The following is a 19,630-nucleotide window of genomic DNA, read 5'->3' as shown; positions in this document are numbered from 1 at the left end:
ATATTTTTATTAGCTTTAAATAAATAAAAATGTTTGTTTAAGTTTTATAATAGAATTTACTTTATTAGTATGTTATAATTTAGATTTACTGTATTTTCTTTTATGTGCAGTGTTAGGTGCATATAATAATTTTAGTTAGTGTATTAGGTCCAAAAGGAAGTAAGGATAATGAGGGTGAAGGAGTACAGGCAAACTAAGAGTAGGTTGTTTTTTTTTTCTATAGTTGTTTTTTGCTATTTTACTTTTTTTTGGATTGTACAATTTGAAAGATAAAAATAAATTTAGATTAAATAATTCGAGAGTTGAACATGATTTCTAAATTGTGTAATTTGAATTTTATTTCTTTCTAAAAATAGTTTTTGAATTATATAATTTAGAATCATTTAACTTTTGAATTGCACAGTTTGCAAGTTATTTTATTTTGAGATTGCATAATTCAAAAAGTAAAAATACTTTTTGAATTATATACTCTCGAAGCTTATTTTTAAGGAAAAAATGAATTTTGAATTACAAAATTTGAAAATCATTTTTTAACTTTTGAATCGGATAATCCGAAAATTAAAGTATAACTTTCAAATTATGAAATAAAAAAAGGGGGAAAAATTATGTAAGTGCTAGAAGAATGTATGAAGGTGCATAAAGAAACTGCTCCAAGAGTATCTGTCTACCTTTGAGACCCCCTCAAAATCCATATGATTGAGTCAAAGAATATAAAACACGATGAGGTAAACATAAAAAATGTAATAAGAGCATGAAAAGTATAAAGATGATCTTATCCATTGATTAATTAATCTAAAAACTTATAAAATTTGAATTTTTGTTTCTATTATTTTTTAGAATTCATAAAACAAATGTTGGAATAGAAATTACATTTCATTGTTAAGTAATATTTGAATTTCAAGACGACTTATCTTATAAATAGTTTCGTTAAAGATTGATTTCGGGCCTATTGTGTGAGAAGGACAATTTTTATAGAATTATTTTGGTTGTTATGAGACAAGTAATGATTCCATACTAGAAATTTATCTGGGAAAATAATGGAGTCATCTTTTACTTCAATAACTTGTGCATCTTTCTCATTGTCTCCTTGATCTTCTCATTATTTTATTTACTTTTCAGTTTCATAAAAACATTTCATGTTATCATGGGCCTATATGTTTCATGTTTTATCATCATATGATTCATATTGTATACCAATAATTAGAATAATTGCAAAAATAAAATAAAATTTTGAGATCAAAGAGCAAAACCTTTAATTTAATGTGTATGTCATCCGGTTCTTCTTTAGTTCTTTTCCACATAAAGAAAACCAGAAATTTGTATCATCCTATATGCTTTTCTGTACAAGAAACAAACGAATATTTTCAGTGCTTATCTAACACCACCTACGTGCTCTTCCTTTCAAAACAAAGTGAAACAACGCAAGAAATTAATTGCAGAATTCTGCAATTGATTCAGCCATGCACAAGAGAATTCTGGCAGGTGCTATGTTTTCAAGGGGCTTTGGCAGTGGTGATGCAAAAGGATTCAAACCTAGGCTCAGTTAGGTCTACCATTTCCTCTTCTGATACACAAGAGCCATCAGATTTTGAAGCCAAGAGGATCAAACTCTCCATACACTCACCTGAAACTGGATCTGCTTCTTTACTTTTGTTCTTAACAGAAACATTATGATCAATAAATATTTTACTGGGTGTGCCTTGCCTTTGCTTTTCTTCATCCTGCGTTTCCTTTACAAGTCCATCAAGAAACAAAACATCAGGATATACCACCAAATGTAACAACCAGACAACCAAAGTATACATCAAAGCTTTGAAAAAAATAAGAAACCTGAAAGAGGGTGCCTGGAATGTTTCTTCTCCTCCTAGATTTTCCTGGGGAAATACTTAAAAGAATCTGAACAACCTCACTCATGGTTGGTCGAGTGTCAGGATCTAGCAGCAAACACTCCTTTGCTAAGTATGCCATCACCTGCACCTCTTCTTCTGGAAAATTTCCCTTTAATTGTGGATCAACCAGCTCCATTATTACTCGCCTACTATCCTGTAAGCGAGGAGTAGCCTAAAACACAAGTTAACAAACATGTATCAATGCCTCAGGGTTGAATTCACCAATGGGGATTCAGATTGTAAATGGAAAATGAAATGTATTATGGGGATGCAGAAGACATGATGAATCAATGATTGAAATGAATAAAACAAAACAAGTTTAAGCTATTATAAGTCAAAGATCCTCATGAAAAATGATGTTCCTAAGATGAACAAATGTAAAATCAAGGTTATGGTTATGTAGTTAGAGGATAATTTAAAATACCCATATAACAAGGCTTTCTTCTTTGCCAGTAGATTTATGGATGGGTTGGCGGCCACTGATAAGCTCAAGAAGAACCACACCAAAACTAAAGACATCTGACTCAAGAGAAGCTCTACCAACAATGGCATACTCAGGTGCAAAATAGCCAAATGTACCCTGCATTCTTGCTGGAGAATTTGAACAGCTAGGGAGGTCATCAGATCTCAGGTTTTTAGCCATGCCAAGATCAGTTATCTGCAAGTTCAATATTTGAAAACATTATGGAAGTATACCTTTTTGATTTAAACAACAATTACCAGCTATGAATCATTAACTATACTTCCTAAAGATAGTAGATTCATAAAATAAATTCAGCAGCCAGAAAGGTGTTACAGGATTCTAGTCCAAAACCATTTTTTATCTGCTTTCAGTATCTTACTGGCTCTGTATCATAAGCCAAACTCGTATTCATGTGCAAATCCAGGTAAAATATTTCATCTAATTCCCAAATTTACTACTACAGTGCATCCAGAACACACAAGATTCATACTTTTGCTTGCCAATTTTCATCCAGAAGAATGTTAGTTGATTTGACATCTCTATGAAGAATTCTTGGAGCAGCTGCTTCATGGAGATACTCCAAGCCCCTTGCAGCTCCTAACGCAATCATGACACGAGTAGCCCAATCTACATGTTTTCCTGAAACTCCATCTAAACAATCCCTCAAATTTCCATTAGCCATGTAGTCAAATACAAGTAACCTCTGAACATGTTTTCCTTTTAACTCTGAACAGTATCCTAGCAAAGGCACCAAATGACAATGATGAAGTCTAGATAATAATTCAATCTGCGCAACCAAAAACGATTAATCAATAATTACTGTAAATGCTGTGCAGCAATAACTTCAAATGGAAAGCCAAAGAATACTGATATTGCAACATTAGGAACAACCTCCTTGAAAAATGCAGAGTCTGCTTCTGACCCTCCTTGATCTTTTAGTCGTTTAACCGCCACATTGCTACCATCTTTCAGACGACCATGGTATACATAACTGCTTCCGCCTAGTCCAATCAGGTTGGAAGATGAAAAGTTTTCAGTAGCATTTTCCAGTTCAGCTAAGGAAAATGGAAAAATATTTCCATGGTAAGTTTCTTTTGGGCTCCCAAATAAGAAAGAGGCTTTCTGAAAGCATCCTACAGAAAAGAAAAATGCTAATTGAGAACCAATGAACAATAGCAAATTAACAGAAAAGCCCCGGAATTGCATATACATTCATAAAATTTGAAAAGGGATACACATTTGAAGCATGAAATTAAAACCAGCTCACCTGTAATATGACAAATTGGAGAATTTATTGCAAATTTTGTTTCTGGCACTGAGGAAGCCCCTGACCTATGACTAATTAAGTTGGTGGTACTACCACTACTTGTTTCCTTATATGTTGAGAATATGGGTGATTGAATAGTACATCTGTCCCTTCTGTATACATGGCATAAGAGTGAGACAAGAAACGCCATGGTTGTGCATATAACACATATTAATAGGATAACTACAACAATCTTGATGGAAACACGTTTCTTTGAACCTCCCCGGTTGCTGACAGTTCCTGAAGAATACATAAAAAATCATACATTCAGTGAACTTTTTCCAATATCATTAAGAAAAAAATACGAAGAAGAAAAAAATCTTCAAGTAAGAAGTCATCTGTTATAAGAAATCATATATTCAGCTTCTGAGTTGCTTGATATAGGAATAAATCAATAATTTTGTGTGAAATGGTATAATCTTTTTCCAGTATCAACTGGACCAGAATATGATGGAAATAGGAAAAAATTGAGAAACAAAACCAATCTTGAAGTAAGAAGTTAACTGTTGTGGAAAAATTGTATTAAATGTCCCCAAAAAAGAGCAAGTGAAATTTAAGAGATGGAAATTCAGGACTAGAGGAAGAGATAGAGGGAAAGTACCCCAAGTGCAGTTGCAAGCTTTAAAGCAATTAGGGCTATGACCATCTGCTGCCACTTGGGGAAACCCATTTGAATCGCATGTGCATGTCCATACGGATGCACTTTCTTCAGCATCTACATGGAAGGCAAAGTAGTCACCATATGATACTGAAGCTGTAATCATGGTATCCCCATTTCAACCGAAATGGAGAAATACATTGCATTCCTACCATGCATACTGATTATCAACCACAATTACCTACTTTAGCATCTTAGCTCCAAAACTTCTTATGCTAGTGTCAACATTTAATATGAAATCTACAATGAAACGTTTGGAGGATCAAAGTTAACCTACACCTACTAATATCCAATGAGTTTTTGCCACTCTACAGGGTGTTCTGTTATCAACAAATATAATTTGAAATTTATTGTGAAAGCAACTTGTATAAATCTATATTGATTCCCTTTACCAGGAATTTTTTTCAAAAATCCATCTACTACTCGTACCCAAAATCAAAGACCAAGTTAAATAATCAAGTGTTAGAATATAACAAGTGAAAAGAAGGTTAAAAAAAACTGATAGGACACAGTAATAAAGAAAAACAAAGCAAGGTAATCAGAGTGGTTAGCTTAGAAGGGAGTAGAAAAAGATTCATTCTGAAATTTGATTGTGATGGAAAACTGAGCACCAGATATACTGTGAAATAGAATTATCGATTTTCTTTATTAAAATGTAATCAAAGTTTGCAGATCATCTTTCTTTCTTTCTTTTCTCAGATGTCTTGCTTGTAGGTTCCTAAAAATATACAGCAGGAGGCTATCGGTCTTCATTCCACTAAGATATTAACAGCATACCTGAGTGGCAATCACATGACTTAGAACAGTTAGCCAGAGAGAAACTCTGATTCCCTCCAAAAGAACATCTGCATCTCCACTTGTTTAGGTTATCAGAAGCTTCATCTGTAAAGAACAATACAAGGCAAAAAAAAAAATGTATTTTTGGCTCATTTTGAGTTTAATTTATCACTAAGATGAAACAAGTAAAAGACAGAAACTCAAAAAACTCCATATTAAAAGAACATGAAAGTGAAACTGATTATGAATTATCAATCATCTCACGTTGCAGGAATAAGTCTATGTAATGTCCCGTGTATCAAATACATCTATTTACCTTTTTCTTTATTTATGCAGAAAGCACCTAAATATCAGTATTCAAGGTATGCTATACTATACTACTCACAAAATTAGAAAGGCAAAGAAATATTTTTTCGTAATTTGTGAAATAACTAGTGCTAAAATACAGAGCAAACTGAAATCAAATACTCCCTGAAGTGCCCATAGGATTCCTTTTTCATTGAAGCCGTAAATCACCTAAATTTCTGAGCTAAGCTACTAAAACCAATTGCAGAGCCAATTACATAGTATTTTCTAAATTGCTATACTGACCACAAAATGAGCTCTGAATCCAAAGCAAGCTAATAACTAAAGCAAGAGCAATTTTGAGCTGTGGCTTCATTTATTCCAACCCATACACTGCAAGTAAAAGAAAGGAAACAAATTAAACCAGTATTAAGAACAGGCTTAGTCTTCTAATATTGTGAGTCCAATCTGCATCTGTGGAAGCAAAATGGAAAAGTGATCCACCGGTTAACTAATCCAAAAATTACAAGCTTCACAAAAATAAATCAAGAGAGCCAACTGCATCCCCATTTTTCAGTTTCTACACTGAGCAAGGAAATGGATGTCAATAATTTCATTCTTAATAAGGGGATATAAAGTCTCGTTTCCTGACCTAATTTCACAGCCATGTATGCAATGAAGGTAAAAAGGTAGGAAGGAACAAATGCTGGGTTTCCCAACAAAACATCAGAGTCAAGGTTATTCTCCCTCAGTTCCATATACTAAAACAACATAAAGCTGTGGCAGTGGGTAGGTTATTGACTATAAAACATTGTATGCAGAAGCATTGAAGGCGTGAGCATTTAGTAGAGTAAATAGTAGATAAAGAGTTAGGAAGTCAACAAAAAAGGTTGCAATAATGTTCATTTGCAGGAAGACAGATCGACCGACAGAAATGTTACATCTTAAACCACAAAAACAGAAATCAGTACAGGTAGTGAACTGGTAGAAGCAGGGCTTGAGAACAGCCTCGAAAGTCTACAAATGGAATGTACCACAACACAAGAAACCATCACGGTTTTCACCCACAATTCTGCAAAGCTTTTGAATTTTGGAGATAGGAGAAGAGGGTTTTGGTGCAAAGAAAGTCAAAGCAGCAGCAACAGAAAAAAAAGAGAAAGAAAGCTACAATGAGCATCTGAGAAAGCAAAGACTAAGATTAATAATATAGCAAGGAGGGTTTGCAAGGTTTTGTAATTTCCCCTCAAATTATGCACATTTTCTCTGTTCTGGAAAGAAACTAAACTATTTCACTAAAGTGAACAAGGAAAAAACAGAAGTAAATTAGAGTGATGAGAACCCCAGTCACCAACCTCCAAGTTTCATTATTGGAGAACAATAGATGGCAATTGGAAGAAAATCAATCACACAAATGGTAAACAGATATAGAGGATAGAGACCTATCCAAATGAGTCTATTCTACAAAAACAACATAAACATCTAGATATGAATTGATTCAATTGAAGCTTAAAAAAGGAACCATCTAATCCTCCACCTCTTTGAAAATAACTCATTGCTAACTGAAAACAACACTTCAACCTCCCTTCTAAATTTACTTGCATCTATCCAAAATAAAACCACCTCACAGCTTGTCTAGTTTTTCACCCATTTCCTGATCCATTCTTCCTTCGTATGAACAATCTGACCCACTGAATTTACAGAATTGTCTTGTAGTCGTAACAGAATTTGTACTTTATTTAAAAATATATAAAAATTAAGGGACAAGTATATCTTTTATCACAAACATGAAAAACGAAATGGAATAAATTAGTTTCAACTTTGGAGCACCAAATTTTACTTACTTCAAAAGAATAGAACAATAAGGTGTAGCTAACGGCCAAAAAGATAAAGTACTGCTTTGTCATTTCTTGAATGAAAAGACGTGAGAGACAATGAAAAAACACTGACGGTATACACAGTTTAATGGATTTAGATAAATAAAGCATACCATAACTTCATGTTACAAGAGAACCGTCAGTAATATTCTGTGGTAGTAGAACACTTCTTTGAACTCAGTTAAATTTATTAAAAATCACAAAAACTTTGCAAGTCTCTCTCTTAATAAATCTTGATCAATAAATGTGTTATTAAGTTGCCATTGAAAATGTGACAGAATACAGATCACACAATAATAACGGCTACAACTACTGGTATATGCATTCCAGAACCACAACCTTTTAATCAATAAATGTTAATTAGTAACTTAGCAGTTACCAGTGAAAATGTGAGAGAATCTAGATAAGAATTGAATAAAGTATAATTAATAATTATACTAGTTATACTATTTGTCCACTGGTTCATGACTGTTTCTATACATATCATATAACATAACTTAGCTTGAAAGACATGGAGCTAGCTACATATGGTTAAAATGTACTTAATCCCGTAAAGAAGAAATTCAACGCTGAGTTGTTTTGATCTAAAGTGTGGGTCCCAAGTGACATGTTGCTTTGTCGTTTGTGGGGTCAGTGCCAAACGTGAAGGAGAGAGATGTCAGCACAGAAATCAATCAGAAAAATGAGCATTTCCGTTCCTCAAGAACAATCTTAATCAGCGGTGGTGACTCTGAGATCGTTATTGGAAAGCATGTTAATCCAAAAAATGCAATCAAATTATGCTGTCAAGCATCCTTAATCAATCATGTCCTACACTAATAAACATACCCTCTTAACTTTTTCCCTTAATTTGGTGGGGTTGATGTGCCAAACCAAACCACAATGCCACCTTCTTTAGGTACAACTACGTACGAGAATAATAACACCACCTATATTTTTTGAAAAAAATAGGACTCACCATAGTACGTGCCTCAAAGCCTTTGATCTGCCAACTGTGAAACATGCAATGTTGGGGAAATGAGAATTTGAGTGCAAGTTTTGGTGAAGAATATGAAGGACTTGAGAGTGTCGAAGGGCTTATAATGAAGTCACAGAGAATGAGAGATTGATGAGGTTCCTGAAGGTAGCTCCATAACTAGAGAGAAGCAAGTGCAAAGGTGGCAAGCATTGCTTACTTTATCAAACACGTGGTGGTCCTACCAAGTTTTTGTCATACATGCAATAAATTCACTCTAATATATCATATTAATCACACTTGATTACAAATTAAATATCTAATCGTAGCTGTTTTAATCTTCTATTAAACAGATTAATTATCTGCATCAAAGAAAATTTATTACATAGATTGGTATGAGAATCACGTGACTTGATGACTCACATTACGAGGTATATCCAATCATGTGGTGTCCATAGCTCCATTATCACTACATGTTTAGGTTTGCAATGAAAGATCCGAAAAGAGTAGGTGGAGTTTTACTTTTCTGGCCCATGTCATATAAAAAGCAGGTCAAAACGCAAAACCTATGGAACGTGGGAGAGAGTGGGAATATAATATAGGATTTGAATTTTAGAAGACAAAAAAAAGGTTTGAGTGGTTTGTTTTTAAGAAAAGGAATATGATTTCACGTAATGAATGAAGAAAAGCAAAAAAAAAATAAAATATATATATATATATATGAACTATGATATAGTTATTTTTATTTTGAAAATAATAAAATATGATATATAAATATTAAAAAGTTTATAATAATTTTTAAAAATATAATAAAACTATTATTATTATTGTGTGAATCTAAATTAAAATTATATGTAATGAAGTTTTCAACATAAAACATAAAAAATATAAATTTTTGTCATCATAAAAGCATTATTATAAAAAAACTCTTAAATAATTACCAATTTTAGTAACAAAAAATATGTTAAAGACTAATTTTCTAATTAAAGATCATTTTAAAAACAAATTATTTTTGTAGTCAAAACCTTATTAGTTAATATTAATAATAATTTCGAAACTAATTTAAAATAGAAAGTATTTTAGTTATCAATTTAGAGATTAATTATAATTTTTTAAATTATTCTAGTTGTCGATAAGTTTTTGTTTATAAATTAGTACCTAAACATAAATTTATCACTATAGTGACTAATTATTTTTTGTTACTAGAATCGGTCATTATTCAAATATTTCTTTTGTAATTTACTATGACTTTATAAATTAAATACTTCATTCATATAAGACACATATACGTGACTCAAATTATTATGATGTATCATAGTACATGACACTTGGTGTAAGTTTGGATTGAAAATCGAAAACAAGTGAGAACGAACTTATGAGTTAGGCCTGAATTGAGACATTAGAGAATGAAATCCAAGATTATCCAGTAAGGAAACAAGTGGTGGGGGTATAAAACATGATGAGGAACTCTTTCATTTGTCCAAAAATATATTATATATGTTTTATGTAAAAGTTTGAATTTTGCTTTTTTAAAGAACAATATATGCTTTGGAATATTAGATTCTAAAAGTGGCACCAATAGATTTTTTCATCCTCTTTCATATCACAATCATGTCGCTTATATTAGAATATATTCAGAATCCTACAGATTTCATCTTGAACAAAGGCGTTTTAGAGAAGAATGCAAGTTCTCCTTCATTGTTGCCAGAATATTGGTGAATTAGAATCCACAAACGGTGGTTCTTGAATTTGAAAAGAACTTTAATAATATAAAATGAAAGCATGCAAACTAAAGTGACATAAAATTAAGGAAAAGCATAATAAAGAATATCACCACTGATGAAAAGAATCAGAAGCACATATATTATACCATATGTATATAATCGAGTGATGAAATTCACCCGCACAATTCAACTGAAAACAATAGGTTATGTACATCACTCGGAATCACACTGAAATATTCAACCTGTGCATCCTTTTTCGCCATTCATTCTCTGCAGAGCCCCTTTTCCAGCCTATGCATTTACACTTTTTTCATATTGGCAAAATCAGGAATTTTATCCACCTAAAACTCCTTCCTTTCCATTATACCCCACCTTCACAAAACCAAAAACAAAAGGGTAGCTTAAGATACGAAGAAACATGAAGGTTTCCTCAGAAAGTATAAGTATAGGCCAAATAGTATTTTCCAAACATAGTTTTTCATTCCTATTGTCTTCTCTGTCTCTCAGGAAATGATTTGGCAGGCCTGAGAACTCGTTTATTTTGCGGCGTTCCAAAAACCATGGTCTGGGAGCGCGTCACCATGTCAACCATTGAAGGAGTTTGGTATGCTTGCACAAGGCTAGAGCTGTCTGTGGAATCACCGCGTGCGGTTGCCCTCTGCCATGAGTGTGAACTCAATCCTGACAGAACATAGGCCCTTCCAGACTGCTCATAAACACGTTGATTCGCCATCCTCTCCTGCATCTCCTTCAACTCTGCAGAAAGAGCAACACATAACCTATCTGCAGCTTGTGCAGAAATGGTTTCAGACAATGCCTTGTGACAGTTATCCAGGACTGAAACTGCAGTAGACAAATCACCGCGTTCAGCTGCAACTCTAGCCTCAGCCATGGCCTCAGCAGCTTGAAGCCTGTTTCGCTGTCTGTCTACCTCTATTGACACAACTAGTTCTCCAGCGATGTCAGGTCTCTGAATTTTAACTTCACTGTTTTCTTCCAAAGCCACCATTTCTTTTGTTATGGGATCTCGGTAAAGACCTTTCACAATCAACAGAGGCATCTCATCAGTTGATTCATCAACTGGAACATTAACTGTCACCAAAAAGTCTCTTTCCTCTTCAGCATACAAATCTCCCACACTGATAGTAGCCAGTCTTGCATTCGGCATCAAGCTTGTTTGGTAGCTTCCTGCTTTTACAGAACTAAGTTGTAAATGAGGATGAACACACCCCACTTCCACTTGTAATTCTTGTACCACCACACTCAAGAGTCCTCCGATACACTGTGCAAATGCATCCTGGATCACATCCTCAGCTTCGATAAAAGAAAATGTACCCCCAGATATCTCTGAAATTGAATGCATTGAAGTGGCATCATGATCAGAGCCAAACCCAAATGCATGCACTGGAATCTGCATGCCAACACCATTATTTCGATGAATGGAGTTTGGAACAAGTGACTGGTAATCTGTTCCAGTATTAGGCCTGCTATTGACTGTATATGTATCCTGCCCATCAGAGAGTAATATGATGCTGTTGACGGAGTTCTTCCACCGGCGATCAGCAAACACCTTGGCACCTTTTCTCAGGCCTTCGGCAATGTTTGTCCCCCCATTTGAAACCAAAGAATTAACAGCCTGCAATGCCTGCTGTCGTCCAGTCTCAGTCATCAACCGGAGAGGGAAGATGCGGCGTGCTGTGGAGGAGAAGGCAATGACAGACAGCCGGTCTGATGGACCGAGATTCTGAATGACAAAACCCATAGCACGCTTTAGCAACGCTAGTTTAGTACCTGCCATGCTACCACTCACATCAAGAACTGTAACAAGATCAACCGCAGCTCGAGTGTTCTCAACTGGAGGCGATGATTCAATATTTTGTCCAATATGTGGTTTTCTCCCTGAATGAGGCGCTTTGAGATGGATTAATACAGCAAAGGCATCATGAGAGGCTGATTTTGGAACAGCTGAAACCTCAGGAAATGTTTTTATCTCTACTGTATTTATCATATCATGGTCAGTTTCATTTTTTTGATGGGTAATAGAAGTTTGTTGATCCAGGGCTTCATCATCATCGAAAATAGCTGGTTCAGTAACATGGTAAAGTGACGAAATCGGCCGAGCAGCATCACCTTGAGGAGAAGGAAGCCTCCGTACAGCAGCTGACCAGCCTTCATCTCGAGCAGCAACAAGGTTAATTCGAGGTAAGTCATGAGGTATATTAGAAGTAGGACTCTGAAAAGGAACTTCTTTCCATTTTGCTCGGCAGACAGGGCAAATCTGGTTCCCATGTTTCACATTAGAAGTGATGCAATGAAAATGGAAAGAGTGAGAACATTCTGCAGTGAAAATGGCATGGCCCTGCCCTGGTTTCATTGTGTAAAGGCATATTGCACACGTACCCTGCACACAGTGGATAAAAATATTAGGAAAATATGGCCATATTGATGCACTTATAAGTAACAAAGCTCTCAGAGAAATTGAAGCAAACAGTTGGTGGAAACAACAATTCCCAGGTTCAAATCCCACTGTCTGTATGTATATATGAAGGTTTTTGACTAAAATAAATTATCACTATGATTAAAATTTTCTAACAATGAAAAACGTGGCCACACAGATATATCTATGGGGACATCGATCCCAACAATCCATGCTAATATCTGAATTAGCAAGTTATTAAAAATTAAAAGAAAAAGCACTAAATGGATTGAATAGGCGAGAATCTGAACAGTGACTCAGTAAAGTAATCATTGATAAATGTAACATTTGCAAAGGTCACTGTTACACTACAGTGTATCACACTGCACTCTTTCGTCCCGATGCAGGTCCACTAGTAAGACCATTGCATAAAAAGATGAAATTGAATGCAACCCATCTTTTTACCACAGAGGCCTAGATTCTCAGCCGAATCCACATCTTAATACAGTACAAAGGTAACAACACTAGGTCAACGTTCCCTGGTCAAAGACTTTGAGGTCACCAAGGAAAAACAAATAACAACAATCAGCAACCCCCTTTAAAAAAAGCCACCAAGACAAATTCACAACTAAAAAATTGCAAATTTCATCGAAAGAAAGCGAAACCTAACATGATTTATTCACTGGTCTACCATCTTTATCTTTATTAATCTGTATCATTATTATATCTTATAATTATTAAATAATCTATGCACTGTCATCCAATTACAAATTAGTACATCTTTCCCTGTTTATTTCTTATGGATTAATAGTACAAAGTCTTACCTGACAGGAAAAAAAAAATTAAAATTTTTATTAATATTAGTTTATATTGATTTTCATTCGGTAGATGGATTATCCTGCAACTTTTTTATTTTGTTTGTATCTGGGAAATTTCCTATCAACGGTTATGGGGTCTCAAGTGGGGATAACAAAGTAAGGGAAATGAGAGAGAGAGAGAGAGAAAAATGTGCCCACAAAATTGAACAGTGCAGAGTAAATTTGAGAAATGGACGAAACAAGAAGGGTGTAAAATGCAAAGCATGTTTTGTTGAGCCAAGCAACTGGTCCATAAAAGGGTAGGCACAGTATTCCACTTTATGCCATTCCCCACCCATAATGGAGTTGAAAATAACACAACAAAGAATAAAACGCTTCAGCAATAGTCAGAATGCGTCACACTCCACCATGCCCCAATTAAGAATGCTAAAGTGTGATTAAAGCTGAAGTTGATGTCCATCAAGTCATATCTTAATGGATAGCATGAATCATAGCATCTAATATGCCAATTTAACGCAGAAAACAAAACAAAAACGATAAAGATAAGAAATGTAATGAATGCGGCCACTGAAAACCAGAACCTGCCAGGGAGATTCACGGGTGTGTTACAGGTGAAGTAAAAAGGGCAACTTTAGAAATCAACCCAAGAAAAAACAGAGGATAAAAAACGGAACTTTATACGCAAAGGTTCAAAGGGTAATGCTAAGTTCTTCTAACCTTGGGAGATTTGGGTCCGGATTTGGGTAACCGTAGACCAGAGGACGACGGCGTGGGAGTCGATGGGCGATAGCCGGAGGTGTCTCCGGCCGGCGACACGACGCTGGGTGAGACGCTGCCGGAAAACCTGTCTGTGGCGGAGGAATCATCAAAGGTTCTTCTAGGAATGTGAACGCAGGAATCCAAACCAAGAGCCAGCTTCAATTTTCTCCACTTGCTTCCCATTTTTTTTTCTTCTTTGTGTTCACCCAAAAGGGTTGAGAGATAGATCTTCTAGAAGTGACCCAAGAGCGTGTAGAGGTTTGAATGGAAGGAGTGTGTGAGAAAAAATTGAACTTTGGGGTGGCCAAGACGAAACATGCTAGAAATGGAGATGGGTATGAAGAAGGGTAGGCTTTAGGTATAGAAGAGAAGAAGCAAAGGAAGTAAGAAGAGAGAGAAAACGGTGGCTGTAATGAATGAGTTGAGAGAGAGAAAGAGAGAGAAAGTTTGGCCCTTTTCAACTGCTGGAGTGGAGTGAAGGTATGAGATGATGAGTGGTGATGATAGGGTAGAGAGAGGCAACAAGTAGCAGCAGCAGCTTTCTTAGCTTAGATGGAATTCAATATTATTGAATTTTCTTTGGACTGAGTACCAACTCAACAAAACCACATGCATATGTATCAAATTATAGTTTAATGTAGGTTATTAATTCATAAAAAAAATATTAATATATTAATTGATGATTAATACTAAATCATTTTAAAAATAGAGGTGAAAAAAATAAAAGTCATAATATATTTTTTTTACTTTTTAAATATATATATATAAAGAAAAGTGTTCCGATCCAATCAATTTAATAACATGTTAAAAAAATTATTATGGTTTTGAATTATTATTCAGTTTAAAATATGAAATTTTATGACGATTTTATCTATAAAAAACCAATAAAAGAAAAATAATATACGGTGTATAGTAGGACAAAGGTAATAATTGATGTGGGAAAGAGAAATGATAAATGTTACCTTGAATCTTGGTTATGCTGCAACCAATAACAGTTCATCTTATTTTAGTTCATAAGATTTTATTCAATATATGATGTACTTATATTACATAAGAGGACAAAAATTATCCTAAAATGAAAGTATGAGATGTTAATACATGTTATCATATGTTTTTTATAACATATATATGATAAAACTAGTTTCATGAAAATTATTGTTTTTACTTTAAAATAATCCAAGAATCTTACATAAATTTTGTATTGTCATTCCTGTAAGGTTTATTTAAATTCCATTTTTCTTAAACAATCTTAATTTTTAAATTCAGATTCGTCATAAGATATTTGGAATTATTTGTAAGATACAAAAATTGAAATATGTAGACACGAATTATTCTAGTTTTTTTTTTTGGTTTGTATAAGTTTTCCTGTCGTAATTAGAAAAGTATTTTACAATAACGAAACTCAGATGTGTCATTTAATGTAATATTTTTCTCTCGTTATCAACGTCATTACGTCGTTGAATCACTCTGCATACCACCATATTTTAATTGGTGAACAGTGGTCCTTAATATTTGAAAAGAAAATAATTGAATGTTCGTAGTGATTTTTGTTTAATTTGAAGAAAAATAGACTTGGTTGAGATATTCTATATAAAAAGTAAAAAATAAATAAAAATAGGTTTCTTAAGTTAGAAATTGGATTGCTAATCATGATAATAGAAATACTTTGTTAGAAAACATACAAATTCTCAACATTGTAAATTAAAACAAAAAGGGAAATATTTTTTTTCTTAAAAAAAATAAAAAACTTAATTTTGAAACATGAATGAATGAGCCACCCACCCTATCCATATTTTCAGGCCCCCATTGTTACATGAACTGTCATGTTTATAACAACATAAGCACAAACAAAAGTACCAAGTGTTTCCGTTGAATTGGATGTCTTTGCACAGTCAAGAGAAAGATAAGTTTTACCTAGAAAAGTTGAAATTACAAAAATAAAAACTACATATTTTATTTTAATTTTATAAAACTAATAAAAAATTGTCACCCAGTTATTAAAGAAGTATTATCTTTAATTCTCACTTATAAAAATTTATTATTTTACTTTTCAATCTTTCTCATTTTATAAATATAATTCAATTTTATAAAATTAGTTTATTATATAAAATTTCAAGAGGCGATGATAACAACGTCGATACCTGCAAATACTTAAGACTTAAGATTTTATTAAAAAAATCTTAAAGAAAACAAATCTTAATGATTTCTTTGGTGAAATGGCGGAAGAAACCTTAAAACAATCCATTTTTTAGGAATTGTACTTTACATTAACATCTAAATTTCATTACATCTAAATTTGAGAATAAAAGAGTAAATATTCACCCACGAGAATATTATTTATTGAATTTTTTTATATTTTTACCAATTTTAAGAATCGATATTGAAAATAATATCTAAAAATTTCGAAGATCGTATGAAATCTCAAAAAATACCGAGATTTCATTATTTACTAAACATATGACTATTTCTATATATTATAAAATTATTTTATCTATATTCAACATGAGACGTTCAACTATAAGGGTCTGAATAACAATTTTATTAAAAGAAAGAAAAACTTAATGATCTATTCGTGTCCTTTGGTATGTGACAAGATTTTTTTTTCTAATTATATTACATTAAGCTTATTATCTTAATGTAATTGAATTTAAAGAGGGAAATTACATTGCTGGTGAACTTGTTTGAAAGGATCGTGTGGGAAGCATCAAAGTGAAGAAAATGATTTGCAGTGATTCCATGTTGCCATATGTAAAATTATGTGATTTGGGAACAATTGAGTATCACCAAAAAGTGCGGTGATTATGTTGGAAAAAATCAGTGCCTTGTTGATGATAAATAGAATTAGTATATATAAAATTGCATGAAACTCAGAAGAAAAAATAATGGCAAACCAGGACTATTTAATTTGGTCAGCAATGTTATATTTTAGGCAATTTATTAGCAAGTACTCCATGTGAAGATTGAGTCTTTCCTCAATCTTTTAGGTTGGAATAATAATAATAATAATAATAACTTGTAAGTTTTGTTATTTCTTCTTACACGTCTTGTATGGATATGATACGATAATCAAATTTGAATTCTAATTATCCTCTGATTTTGAAGAAAATACCTACTTTCATTTGGTGTGGATTTGGAATTTTTTTTTTCTATTTATAAATGGAGTCATCATGGTCAAGTTCATAGCTGTAACTAACTTGATAATTTCTTTGGTTATCGAAGGACAAAGTTTTTTTTTCATTATAATAAACTATTAATTAGGTAATAGGGGTTGCATAATTATAGAAACATTTACTAAATAAAATATTTTGTACTATTTCTTTTGTTTCGTATATTAGTTGGTTTTTGAGTTGGTGTAAAAAAGATAATTTAGAATTCTCTTTCATCGAAAGATATAATAATTTGTATATAAGATATTCATATTCATTTTGAGTTTGAGTTTGTCTTGAAAAGTATAATCTCACTATACAGTCGTATAAGCCTCTTGTTATTAATTATTATCACAAATAGAAAATTTATATTGTATTTTCATCTCGAGATAATGTTCTTATAATGCATTAGAATCTTCAAAACTTTTCTATGAACATTTTATAAACAAAATTAAGTTCAATAATATATTTTTGTTTGAGGAGAAAAAGTTTGCAAACTTACAGTTTCGTTTATTAAACTCACTTTTAACATTTGATATTATTAAAAAATTTTACAAATAAAAAGTTGTTATTCTTATTATTTTAAAATATTTATTGATGGATCTTTATAAAGGATTTACTAAAAATAGACAAACAACTTCAATAATAGTGTTGAGAATAGTTTAAGTATGAATCAAAAGGTATCCATTGGTATATATAATCATATGTGAAAAATATATATAACCTATCAGTGGTATCAGAGCCAATGGTTCGAAGTGACAACCCACATAACCATAACCATAACAAAAAAGGAGGGTCACCTATGTGACTGATCGTATGACCACAACCAAAAAGGGGTCACCATACACCTGAGGGAAAATATACCATATGAAAAAGAAAAAAACAAGGGATTGACCCTTGAGGGGAAATTGTTGAGAATAGTACAAGTGTGTGTCAAAAGGTCCTACACTGGATAGAATAGACAAAGTTAAACACTATATAAGAATAAAAACTCATAACACCATTGCCTTAAGGTTTTGGGATTAAAATGGTGTGAAATGTCTTATATGTGTAAGACTAATGTTATATAACGATATGGAATCACAATCTCACAATAATTATAACTATAACCCATATATGATAAAATATAAACCCATCAAATAGGACTTGAATGTAATGGATATAAAATAATTGATGTTATTTTTAATTCAAAACCTTAAAAAGACAATAAATTTACAAACCTTTATTTTTATATGAACTTTCTCATTTCTACCAAATGTAAAATTTATACTCACTTAAATTCGTAATATTCTTCTCCTTAAGAATAAGTCTCTCTCACATTTCACATCGGTACATTCACTCTCAAGTCTTTTGTTGTACAAATTTTTTCTACAAGAACCATAATATAGTGTATGAACATATCATCGAGTTAATCACGAGCTCACTCTGATACGACAAATAATACAAATACAATATAAACTTAATTCACATAAAAGATTAATATTATTTTCACCCTATAACTTTAAGAAAATTTATAAATATTAATATATAATTAATGTTCTACTTTTTCAATTTTATCTACTCGAATTCCGATCATGTGTACAATAAAGACTCCAAAGAAATTCATATTAAATAAAAACATCAAAAAGAAAATTGAAATATAGCCATTAAACGCAGGGCATAACAACACTCGACAAGTGTCACGTATGAAACTCTTAAGTGACGTGAAAAACATCTTACTAAATGAAGGTAACATTTATTTGGCAGAAGAAATAAAAAACATTTATTTGAGAATAAAGATTTACGGAATATTCATTTACGAATACGTTTCATAACCTTTTTCACTTTGATTGACAGAAAACCATATTCTTTTTCACAATAATTAAATGTAAAATTATAATTATTTTACAATAACCAGCGACGAATATATTATTCTTCAAAAATGTTTAATCTTACAAATCACACATTTAAATTTTTTAGAAAATCATTCTTATAAATACATACCAACCACCACCTCATCAAGAGGGGAAATAATACGTTGATTATCAGTTACGATAAATTTCTTCCAAGACATATATCTAATTGATATTTTGAATGAAATTTATCTTTGATATATTTTTATTTACAAAATTTATACATGAACCTCGTTTTATAAAATTGTAATCTAAAAAGGAAATGAATGATTTTTCCATAAAGTTTGAGCAGTGCAGAATGTGAGAGAGACTAAGGCCAACCACTCCATTGCCGGCCAATCGTTTTCTTTGTCTAAGTTATCAAAATTCAACGTGCTTCAGTTGACTACTGCTTCATATTATCATTATCAAATTTCAACATTAGTTACTGTGCACACACAACTTTCCTTTGAAGACTGCATTGTCATTATCCTCCTGCAACAATGTTTCATAACATAACCCTCATTCAATTCTCATCGTAAAAATTTTCTTTTTTCTTTTGCTTTTTGCACCGTCTAATCCTTTGGTCAAAAATATCAACACTATATATAGTATATTTATAGACATGCAATACTTAATTAATTAATATTATTATTGTGATTAGAGTATATAATTTGTGGTTTAAGTAA

At 32.5% G+C, this 19,630-nt stretch overlaps 2 protein-coding genes across 5 annotated transcripts; both read right to left on the bottom strand.

The window, feature by feature from the left end:
* Positions 1-1,228: 1,228 nt before the first annotated feature.
* LOC114169562 (receptor-like serine/threonine-protein kinase NCRK) lies at positions 1,229-7,062 on the bottom strand. 4 transcript variants are annotated; one of them, XM_028054773.2, is made up of 10 exons: positions 6,913-7,062; positions 5,685-5,771; positions 5,094-5,198; positions 4,260-4,373; positions 3,620-3,898; positions 3,244-3,485; positions 2,843-3,139; positions 2,314-2,547; positions 1,831-2,061; positions 1,229-1,730 (listed from the first exon to the last, which is right to left on the bottom strand). In XM_028054773.2, the coding sequence occupies exons 2-10, from the start codon at positions 5,752-5,754 to the stop codon at positions 1,494-1,496; spliced, it is 1,809 nt and encodes a 602-aa protein (XP_027910574.1). In that variant the 5' UTR covers positions 5,755-5,771; positions 6,913-7,062; the 3' UTR covers positions 1,229-1,493. The 4 variants fall into 4 exon arrangements, with proteins under 4 accessions (XP_027910574.1, XP_027910576.1, XP_027910575.1 ...); XM_028054775.2 differs by lacking the exon at positions 6,913-7,062 and adding an exon at positions 6,731-6,884; XM_028054774.2 differs by lacking the exon at positions 6,913-7,062 and adding an exon at positions 6,031-6,708.
* Positions 7,063-10,047: 2,985 nt separating this feature from the next.
* On the bottom strand, positions 10,048-14,405 carry LOC114169156 (Zinc finger (C3HC4-type RING finger) family protein). The gene is made up of 2 exons (XM_028054194.2): positions 13,883-14,405; positions 10,048-12,332 (listed from the first exon to the last, which is right to left on the bottom strand). Exons 1-2 carry the CDS (start codon positions 14,105-14,107, stop codon positions 10,416-10,418), a joined length of 2,142 nt encoding a protein of 713 aa, XP_027909995.1. The 5' UTR covers positions 14,108-14,405; the 3' UTR covers positions 10,048-10,415.
* Between the last annotated feature and the right edge of the window lie 5,225 nt (positions 14,406-19,630).

This window comes from Vigna unguiculata, chromosome 11 (assembly GCF_037176805.1).
Source record: "Vigna unguiculata cultivar grain cowpea cultivar isolate G323 ecotype 2 chromosome 11, ASM3717680v1, whole genome shotgun sequence".
Taxonomy (NCBI): Eukaryota; Viridiplantae; Streptophyta; class Magnoliopsida; order Fabales; family Fabaceae; genus Vigna; species Vigna unguiculata.
This window is presented reverse-complemented; position numbering and strand designations above follow the sequence as displayed.

What these genes read in the sequence shown, in the direction of transcription:
- LOC114169156 (XM_028054194.2), bottom strand. Translation starts at nt 14,107, where the DNA reads ATGGGAAGCAAGTGGAGAAAATTGAAGCTGGCTCTTGGTTTGGATTCC. An exon ending in CCGGACCCAAATCTCCCAAG is followed by an intron (nt 12,333 to 13,882) that starts GTTAGAAGAACT and finishes CACTGTGTGCAG; the next exon opens with GGTACGTGTGCAATATGCCT.
- LOC114169562 (XM_028054773.2), bottom strand. Translation starts at nt 5,754, where the DNA reads ATGAAGCCACAGCTCAAAATTGCTCTTGCTTTAGTTATTAGCTTGCTT. An exon ending in AAGAAAGCCTTGTTATATGG is followed by an intron (nt 2,062 to 2,313) that starts GTATTTTAAATT and finishes CTTGTGTTTTAG; the next exon opens with GCTACTCCTCGCTTACAGGA. An exon ending in TTCCAGGCACCCTCTTTCAG is followed by an intron (nt 1,731 to 1,830) that starts GTTTCTTATTTT and finishes GGACTTGTAAAG; the next exon opens with GAAACGCAGGATGAAGAAAA.